Below are 10888 nucleotides of genomic sequence, written 5' to 3' on the forward strand. Positions count from 1 at the left end.
GCATCGCTATTCTGGGCATGTCAGGCTTTTGGTTAGACATACCATTGGTCCGATATCTCAAACCCTCACCTCCAACGAGGCAGCACAAACTAACTTTAACCCTCTTCCAACCCTTAACGCACTGCTCCAACAACCTTAATCCGGTCGTTTTAACGCACCCCTCATCAACCTTAATCCAGTCGGACCTAGTCTAACCAAAGTATGCCTCCCGGCTGGTCATAATAGATCAAAATAACAAAGCTACAAGCACGCAACACATTGTGAGCTTGCAGATTGGCAATGTTCGGTGAAGAGATGTCTGGCGTAGAGAGGTTGAAAAAGGAGCGGACCATGAAACAGACCTGCCAAGTTGTGCCAACCTTGGGATATTGACAGGAGTACCACCATGCACGGCGCGGAAAATCCAGTGCCCACGCAAAGCACAGACATGGCAATTTTTTGTGGCGGGGGTGCCACAGGTGCAAATTTGGGGGTCCCGCATGCCTTTTTTGAGGGACATTTTCACACCAGAAATGTAGTATGTTGCACTAATGGAAATTATACCGTTTATAAATGTCTCTGTGGCTCTGGGCCCAGCTACATATCACTATCAGACAAGCTGGAGCTATATGAAACCTGTAGAACCCTTAGGTCATATGGGGCTGGCCTGAAAGTATAGACCCCTGGGGACCCTGGTACAGGGTCAGTATAGTGTAAAGAGTGTAAAGAGAGCAGAGATCAGAGTTATAGTACTGACACAGGGAGCAAGCAAGCATTAGGTCCACCATGAGGACAACCCAGCCGTGTCTGGAGAACAGCGTTGCATGCACCACTTCCACCGGTACGCCATCCACCTGAGAGAGACCACATGGAGAGAGTGGCCTACATGTTATGGGGGTGGCACTGGCAGTTGCTCAGGAGTGTGGTTGTTTGGGAATTGACTTGCTGGAGGGGTTGGGGCGGGGCAGGCTTTGATATGCCCCCTCAGCTGGTCATGTTTTATCGATCAGTCAGTCAGACTGAAGTAAATTATGAATACATGCATTTCCATTTAGGGAAGATACAGTCTACTTGGTCAAAACAAACCTACTCCACAAGCTCAAACCACTTGTTTGAAATTTCTTTATTTAGGAATACCCCATTGAGATACAGTATCTCGTTTTAGAGAGGGTCCTAACTACAATCTTGCGACACACTGAGCTTGTTAGACAATTTTCACTAAGTAATGGAAACTTACACTGTACATCAGGGGTGGGCAACTTTGACAATGGAGAGGGCCACATTGCATATTACTGTCGTAGCAAAAATAGCCGATCTACAAGCTCAAAACGCTCTGCAGTGCGACGAGTTTTGAGCTTGTAGATCAGCTATATTTCAATTGAAATCCTGAATAATCTTTTGCCATTTTTTTATTGGAATCCTGAAGTTAAATGTATTTAATTTCAAATGCATTGAGTTATATTAACTTTATGAACTAAATACAAATATGCATTAGACACAAAAAAGACAACATTTTAATACTAGTAGTTAGCTGAAATAAATAATATATCAATGTTTGGATATTAACCTGAGGGCCACATTATGTGATGGTGGGGGCCACATGTGGCCCGGGACGCCAGTTGCATGTGTATGCTGTAGTAGATCTTAACTTCTTAAGTGGTTACATTAAGAAAATGCTGCGTTCAAGTGTGTGTGGCCTTGTAGAAGAAACATTGAAACGTCTTACCATAGCGGTAAATGAGTGAGGTTGTCCATAAGGTGCACGGAATACAAGCCTTCCACCCGTCACCTCAAACATGTAGCCCTCTATACGAGCTTCAACGATGGTCATGGGAATCAGCTTCCCCTGATTCTGAAACAACACCTGCCAATCTGAAGCTGCTGGAACATGGGCCTAGGAAAGAAGTCAAAGAAGACAACAGTCACCTGGTGCAATAACCTGTGTTACCCCATTTCATGTCAAAATGGCTGCTGTGAAAAAGTCTATTGATGAGAAAGCTATAAAGTCTTCCAAACACACCGCCATTAGGACAGGATCCCAGCCATCTTTATTGGGTCTTGATGGACAGGTCTGATCACTCCTCACAGATATCTGAAAGAGTAAACGCAAGTAAACACCGCCACTGCAGCCAGCAACCAGTGGAATTAAATAACTACAGTCGGCTTTACACGGCTTAAAAACAGCTAGTCCTCAATTTGGGGCCTGGGGATCACCTGAGGTCTTCAACTAAATGTTGTCCAGCTTTGAGGGTTTGTGTAAACAAACAAAACATTAAATGCCATTGATAATGAAATAGCCAGATCTGAGCGTTTGTCCCAACAAACATTAAATGCCATTGATAATGAAATAGCCAGCTCTGAGTGTTTGTCCCAAACAAACATTAAATGCCATTGATAAAGAAATTATGAATGGCAAGCTTTGAGTGTTTGTGTAAACACAAACAATGAAGACAAAAGGTGAGGATGCAAATTCTGATTGGCCAGAATGAGATGATTTATGATGAGATGTACAATGATAAGAGCGCCCCTCACTTCAGACGGGTGTGATTTGTTTTTGGAAGCAAATGGACCCTTGCAGGTCTGTAACTCCAGAGTGTACTTATGAAATCTTACTTCCATGTAGTTGACCTCACAGCTAACCTCTCTGGGAGACCAGGGAAGCAAGGGAGAACAGGTCTTGTTCACAGTGTGGGTGACCTCCTGTCCTTCATGCATGGCAATCAGATTAAACTTGAACACAAACTTTTCTTCATCCTTATTGAAAACGAGAACAACAAGATGAACACCCATTTGTACTTGCAGAAGCGTGTGTGTGTGTGTGTGTGTGTGTGGGGTCAATGTGTACCTTTTCAGCATGACATGAGAAGTAAGAGGCTCGAATTTCAGCCTGACCCAGCATGGGGAGAATGTTGATACTGTAGCCACACGACGCCTGATACAACGTCTCAGTGATGTCGTACACACTGCCCTTACTGTCTGGGAAGAAGGCCCATCATTTCACACTGGTTACCAAACAGGGCTCACAGACGGAAACAGCCTCCACAGCATTATTATCATAGGGCAGATGTAAAAAATAAAAACCTACCGACGGCCTCAAAACGAAGATCATTTCCAGTAAAGGACAGGTCAACAGCCATCATAAAATATCGGTCGTGACACTCCATTTCAAGCACTCCTATATGGACAAGCATGGACATGCATAGTAAGGGGCACAATAACATACAGATACAATGTTGTATGTTTTGAACTGTATTATTAATTCTTACCATCAAGATGGTCAGCAGATTGAGCAGAAACACTAGTTGACCACACAGAAAGAAGAAAGCTGTGGGAGGCCAGAAGAGCATAGTTCATTCAGACAAGAGAAGCACTAAATGCCAAGGCAATTACAAATCTTCTAAAAACTCTTACCCAAACCAGTACATGAAAGCCATAGCCACTGATGTGCTACTGCAGAGTCTAAAGCTAGCCTAAATGCTAGAAAAATTACACTGCTAACAAACACAAGGTCAGGCAAACACTGGTTTCTTTAGTCTGGCATGCCTTGCCCTTTTAGAAGTCTTTCATAAGTTCATGTTTGACCAACCAGAGGCCTTCAGCTGTGACACACACATGCACATGTGTTGGTCATTAGTAGTTTAACTAGCTTGCAATGAATGAGGCTCATTAGGGAAGACTATCCTTTCCCACTCCCAGTCCATCATATTGTATGTTGGCTTTTGTGTGCAAGTATGAAGGCACAGTGTAATGGGGGCTAGGGTTAGGATGTTGATTTATGATGTTAATTCCTTGTTGCGATTATTAAAAGACCAAGCAGTCCTGAAAGTGCTTGGTCCTTTATTGTTTTTGTCTGGGAAACTCGGAAATATGGTAGAGGGCAATGCCAACATTCTAGGGCTATTAACAATATTGGAAAGGTGATTATTAGTATAGCAGACAATATTGTTTGCTGCTAGGAGCATCACAGAAAAAGTGAAACCAAGAGTCACTTGTCCAACAGACAAGTAAGATTTTAATGCACTTATTATTATTATTATTATTATTATTATTATTTTAGACACACACACACACACACACACACACACACACACACACACACACACACACACACCTTTACATAGATTGTGCATTACAGTCACCCATTCACACAACTTTACATGGATTGTGCATTACATTCACCCATTCACACACACATTCACACATAGCCATTCACGCACGCGCGCGCACGCACGCGCGCGCGCACACACACACACACACACACACACACACACACACACACACACACACACACACACACACACACACAAGATTTTGCATTACATTCACCCATTCACACACCTTTACATAGATTATGCATTACATTCACCCATACACACATTCACACACTGATGCCGGCGGAAACCATGCAAGGCACCAACCTGCACATCAGGAGCAATTAGGGGTTCAGGGGTTTAGAGTCTTCATAAAAAATACAAACTCTCTCTGTTGCTATTGGTTGAAACTGGTGAATTGAATTCAACCAGTTGAATCACTTGGGATGACGTGTGTCAACTGTCAACGTGCAACAGGACATATCACACCGCTGGGACAAGGCTAAAACCGTCTCGACCCTTTGGTGTGGTTATAGGGCTCAAGACTGACATAAATCCTGGGTATGTATGGCCCCTCTGAGGAGCACACATTTACAGTTGTTTTATAATAATTATTACTGTTGCTGTAAATTGAAGTTACTATTTTGTTATGAAAATCTGCATTTTCTATTTGACAAAGTATCCTGTCCTCCCTATCCCTATGTGAGCATCCCCATGTGCACCATCCCTGGACCTGTCCCCTAATAAGGGGCCATAGAAACCCTTTTGAGCAGTGGAGAGCTTTAACGTCCAGAATGTTACACATGCTTGTGGGCATGTTCAACCCTCTATTTCTGTATGTATGCTGAGCATGCAGATCAAGTGATGACAACAGACACGTAATGAAGTTAAAGAATGTAAAGACAGCATTACACAGCCTATGGGGTCATGCTGGAGCAATGATTCAATCGATGGCCTATGTAATGGATATACCAGACCGCACACATTGATGCGAGATCCAAGTATGGACTCACAACAAAAAAAAAGTTGAAATTAACTGATTTTAAAAGACTTCGGGAATCCGGGTCCTTGGCCTGCTTGCACAAGAAATGCGCTGATTATGAATTCACAAAGACCAGTGAGTGTATGGCTTGTGAATGGGTTTCAATGTTTCTTGTGACACCTCCATGTTTGTGTGTGTGAGCTCTTACAAAAAAAATTAAAACAGGAAAATGCAGTAGAAACAGTAACAGTGTTGACAGAGACATTATGACAATCAATGTCCTCGTGAGGACGTTATTATCGCTACCTCGTATGAAGACAGAGAGTAACAGCGATTACTTGTAAGAAGACTCGGAAACGACAGACTCCTATAAAGACACGGTAACAGGATGGAGGGAACTGTTCCTGTTGGTGAAAGCGTCTTCTAGCACAGAGGCTACTCTGCTCTGGTCCGCCTCACTGATGAAGCCCATTTGTATCAGCTCGGCAGCCAGATCGTGAACGTTCTCGTTTGGTAACAGATCGCAGCTAAGATGTCTGTTCAGCTTGTCTTCCAGTTGCAACAGTAAGGTCAGGTGATATCTGGCTCCGTCCTCCGCGGGCTCAATGTTACACGTCATATGAACCACTTTACGGGTCTCCTGTTCTACGGTTTCGGGTGTGGGTGATTTGACAGAGGGGGTGACAACAGGAGACTTGATCGCTTCCTGTTGAGGCTGCCGAGGGCGGGCCAGACCAAACGCTGTCAGAGGATAGATACCGTTCCTCACGTCCTCCAGGAATTTAATCAGCTCCGAGGTAGGGAACTGAGAGAGTTTGAGCTGCGCCTTCCCTTTGACCTCAGCAATGACGAGGTCAGGGTCCATGTTCTTTGTGATTTCCTCCAAGGCGTTCTCGGGTATCATGTGTTGGTGGCTAACACAACAGTGTGCGGCCAGTAGTTTGAGCTGGGGAACTTCGAACAAAGACTGGTTGAACAGCAGTTCTATGGCTGTAGGCCTCCTGATAGGATCACTCTTCAAACATTCCTGAATGAAGTCCCTCTGAAGGGGGTCCTCTAGTGACTGAATGGCGTTGTTGATGGCATCCTGGGAAACAAAGGAGGACTCTCCATTACCCTGGATCTCCAGGACCGCCATCTCTAAGGCACACATGCCAAAGGAGTAGATGTCCACAGCTGTCGTCACATCAGCAACCTCTCTATATTCAGGAGCAAAGAAGTGCAGGTTCTTCTGTTCTTCACTACATGTTTTCACATGGTTGTTAATGGTGTCGGGAGCAACTGAGCCGATCTTAATGAGGCCGTTGTGTTGGATGAAAATTGTGTCACAGGTCAGATTACCATGGATGATGGGAGGGTCACAGGAGTGGAGGTAGCTGAGAGCAGAGAGGATCTGGTTACACCATCTCTTCCATGCCTTTTCATTCATCCTCTTGTGATTCATTTTAGTCTTCTTCAGAAACTGCTTCAAACTTCCTGATGACATGTACTCAGTGATGAAAATCACCCGAGCTCGGGTATCTTTGATGTCGGCCCAGTACTTGTGGAACTTGACGATGTTCAGATGGTCCAGCTGGATCAGGTTGTCAAACACTGACCTCACCTTATCCTCCTGTAGTTTGAAATTCTTTCTCTCTGAGAACATGACTTCATTCCAGACCACCTCCACCCCTTCCTCCGTGTCCATGGCCAGATAGGCGGCATCTATACCTGGGACGTTACGTTGATTCACCTCCTCTCTACGTTTCTGCCAGCGGCCACAGGGACTCTCCTCCAGAATATCTGACTCATCTTCACTCTCATCCTCGTCATCCCCTGTCGCATCAGGAGGAGGAGAGGAAGGCGTGGTGGACACGGGCGAAGACACAGACGTGCTCCCCGCTGTCCCCTGCTGGGTGTTAATGCCATTACCAGTTGGGCCTGCAGTCACCTCTGCGGCGTTCGCCTCCGCACCTGGAGGTGACTTGCCCTCTCCTTCTGACATATGACTTATAAATCTTGTGTGTTATGTCCTTCCTGTTGTTCAGTGGGACTTCTACTTGTCTGCGTTGTTAACCCACTTATCTCTTCCTTCCTTGTGACGTCAGTACACTTTGACAGGGTACTTGTAGGCCAGTGATGACGTCAATACTGTGACTATGACGCCATGCATTTCCATATGAGCATGAAGGGACACAGACACACAGATTCCTCCAATTCTATTGATGATGATGTCAGACATGACCATATAAACATAAAGGAACAGTGTACGAGACATCGGATGTGACCATTATGTTGGGATCTTGAACTATATGTGAGCGTTTGTTATTTGCGTGCGTACATGTAACTTAACAACAGATAACTCTGATGCATCCATAGGGATGAACCGTGTTCACCATACTGATATTCTCCAACATAGTTGGAGTCCATTAGCATTGGGACAACCTAGTACAGAGGCAACACTGCTATTTGCCCCCGCCCGGTGCTTCATGGAAAGCCTGGTGGTGCTTCAGTATAAAGACCAACTGAATGGGACATTACAAGAACCTCAATGACCTGGAGTCAGCCGACCAATGTGCTCCTTATGCCATAATGTGTTCACACAGTTTGAGGAGAAATGCGCCCAACAATGGATGGTGCGGTTGGCAGCAACGAAGACAGTACCATTCTGAACCTCCTGTTCCCAACTGTGGCAAGAAGTTTCATTGTTCTAAAATCAGGCTTACGTAATTAACAGTGGCATTGTCATCAGCAACAATAGACACTCAAAAATCCACTCATCACAGCACAAAGAAGATACATCATCATTATCAAAGAATGATTTCTCATTGATTTAGAATTATGTTGACAAAAATATACATTAACATATATTATTTTAAAAATAATATTGTATTTATTCATTTTGACAGGTACACTGAAATACCGGTAATACACAATAATATAATAATAATGGACATTGAACATCGAGGATTTTTTTCTTCCATTTGTCACAAAATGTGCAGAGTGCCAAAATAAAATTTACATTTACACAATTTCCTATTATAACTATAATGGCAAAAGACAACTCATGTGATTGATAATTATAATTTAGGTCCAGCTGTTATTCAGCCAGATTTTATGGAGAAGTAGAAGTTAACAAGAGAGATATCGACTTAACCATCCTTCTCAGGGCCTCTTCTATGGGTTTGGGGAAAATGCCTCTGATGATATACCGCTGATAAAGCCACACTCAGACACACTCTGGATTGTTCCTTCATGAACTCCTGTATAAGCCAAACATAACATGCACAAAAAACACGAGACAACATATACAACCGCTGCCTCCTTTTTTACGCTCTCCAATGGTGGGTGCCGTAGGCATGGTAATGAGGTGTGATGGTGAATGGTTAGAGGTACAGTCCGTAGGCATGGTAATGAGGTGTGATGGTGAATGGTTAGAGGTACAGTCCGTAGGCATGGTAATGAGGTGTGATGGTGAATGGTTAGAGGTACAGTAGGCATGGTAATGAGGTGTGATGGTGAATGGTTAGAGGTACAGTCCCTCTGGTGTGCCCTCTTGTTTCTTGTACAGAACATTCTCTTTTGATTTCTTGAAATCCTCGTTGGTGATCTTCATCCGGCGTTCTCGCAGAGCCATTAGGCCTGCCTCTGTGCAGATGGCCTTAATATCGGCTCCTGATAGGTCGTCCTTGGCCAGGATGAGCTCGTCGAGGATAACGTCGTCAGCCAGAGTCATGCGGCTGGTGTGGATCTGGAAGATCCTCCTTTTGGTCTTCTCGTCCGGCAGGGGGAACTCGATCTTGCGGTCGATTCTTCCTGGTCTGATGAGGGCAGGGTCCAGGGTCTCTATCCGGTTGGTGGCCATGATGACCTTGACGTCCCCCCGCGAGTCAAAGCCATCCAGCTGGTTGAGCAGCTCCAGCATGGTCCTCTGGATCTCCTTCTCGCCACCAGAGTTGGAGTCGTACCTTTTAGTCCCGATGGCGTCGATCTCGTCAATGAAAACGATGGAAGGGGCGTGTTCCTCCGCTACCCTGAAGAGCTCTCGCACCAGCTTGGGCCCGTCTCCGAGGTATTTCTGGATGAGTTCCGATCCCACCACCCGCAGGAAGGTTGCTGACGTCTGATTCGCCACCGCCTTGGCTATCAGGGTCTTACCTGTGCCGGGTGGACCATACAGGATCACTCCTTTTGGTGGCTTAATGCCCATCTCCTCGTAATACTCCGGATGTGTGAGGGGAAGCTCCACCGACTCCTTAATCTCCTGGATCTGATTATCCAGTCCTCCGATGTCGGCGTAGGTTTCTTGTGGGGCCTTCTCCACTTTCATGACCGTCACCAGGGGGTCTGTGTCGTCCATTAGCACTCCAATCACGGCGTGCACCTTGTGGTTGAGCAGGACAGAGCAGCCGGGCTCCAGCAGGTCCTTATCCACGAAGGACAGGATGCTGACATAGTGCTGCGAGCCCACCGAGGTGGAGACTATGGCGTGGTTGTCGTCAATGATTTCCTCCAGGGTCCCCACCGACATGGGGGTTCCCCGAAGGTCATCCACCTTGGACCTCTCCTCCTCCTGTTTCTCCTCCAGGGGTCTCATTTGCTCCTGGTTCCTGATGAACTCTTCCTCCATTAGCAGGTAGTCCTTGGTGCGCTCCAGCTTCAGGAGCTTCAGGCGGCACTGCGTGTGAGGGGTCACTAAGGGGAGCTTCCTCGCAGCGTCCGGACCCTTGGTCCTCTTCTTCTTCTTGCCCACTCTGGTGGGGATTGGAGGTTCATACTTCTTTTTCTTGTCTTTGTCATCCTTCTTGCCACCTCCTGGACCATGGCTTCCACTCTGACCTTGACCCATTGTTACTCGTTTTCTCTAGTCCACACGATCCTTATCTCCACTCTTCTGTCTCTGCGACTCTACCTTGTCCTTTCTCTGTATGTTAGTATGCAACACACCTTTCAACAACTCAGACAAGACATTGGTTATATATACGCCTTTTTTGTTGAATGATTATGTCACTATGAGTTCAACGTCACTTTTGTTGTATAGTCCCTATAGCAGCAGTTATAATCTTTGTTATCTCCACCAGGCTGTGGTCCAAAATATGCCCACATATGGAGATGACTGATGTTAGAGCCGCGCCCCACCCCCAACCTGGAGGGCCAATGTGCTGCCTTTGGTCTCACTCCTTGGCCAACAATGAACTGTACAAACTGTACAAACTGTGAGCCGGAGCATCACCAGGGGTGGAAAGTAAGCACAATGTAAGTACATCTACTTAAGTACTGTACTCAAGTACAATTTTGAGGTATTTGTACTTTACTTGAGTATTAACAATATCAAATATTTTTACCTCTACTACACTATACATCTCAGATCGAAATATTGTACTTATACTCCACTACAATTATTTGAAAACTTTAGTTACTATTTACTTTGTACATTTTGATTATTATTACAAAACATACATATTAATAACCACTTCAGCCCTATACATTTTGGCAATTTGAAAATAGCTGTTCTACAAGCTCACAATGCGTCGGGATGCGACACATTGTGAGATTGTAGATCTGCTATTTTCAAAGGATTTGTATACATTCGAAAACTTTAAATGGGAGATTCTGCATAATACATACTTTTACTTTTGGTATTTGAAGTAGGCCTACATTTTGATGCCAATACTTTTGTAATTTTACTCAAGTACACTACATTTTGAATTCCAGACATTTACTTGTAATGGAGTAGTTCTACATTGCAGTATTGATACTTTAACTTAAGTAAAACAATTAAGTACTTTTCCCACCACTGAGCACACAGTCGCCGGAGATGGCTAGGACATCTGCTGAGGATGGAGCAGGACCGCAT

General features: G+C 44.9%; 2 protein-coding genes across 2 annotated transcripts; both read right to left on the reverse strand.

Annotated features, from left to right (window-relative positions):
• Positions 1 to 5419: 5419 nt before the first annotated feature.
• LOC308327562 (nuclear receptor-binding protein-like) lies at positions 5420 to 7036 on the reverse strand (the record flags this gene model as incomplete). The annotated part of the gene is made up of 1 exon (XM_080781083.1): positions 5420 to 7036. One exon carries the CDS (start codon positions 7034 to 7036, stop codon positions 5420 to 5422), a length of 1617 nt encoding a protein of 538 aa, XP_080637209.1.
• Positions 7037 to 8557: 1521 nt separating this feature from the next.
• LOC308327009 (26S proteasome regulatory subunit 4-like) lies at positions 8558 to 9880 on the reverse strand (the record flags this gene model as incomplete). Its single annotated transcript, XM_080780128.1, has 1 exon — positions 8558 to 9880. One exon carries the CDS (start codon positions 9878 to 9880, stop codon positions 8558 to 8560), a length of 1323 nt encoding a protein of 440 aa, XP_080636254.1.
• Positions 9881 to 10888: the final 1008 nt, after the last annotated feature.

This window comes from Protomyctophum bolini, assembly GCF_963924005.1.
Source record: "Protomyctophum bolini genome assembly, chromosome: 13".
Taxonomy (NCBI): Eukaryota; Metazoa; Chordata; class Actinopteri; order Myctophiformes; family Myctophidae; genus Protomyctophum; species Protomyctophum bolini.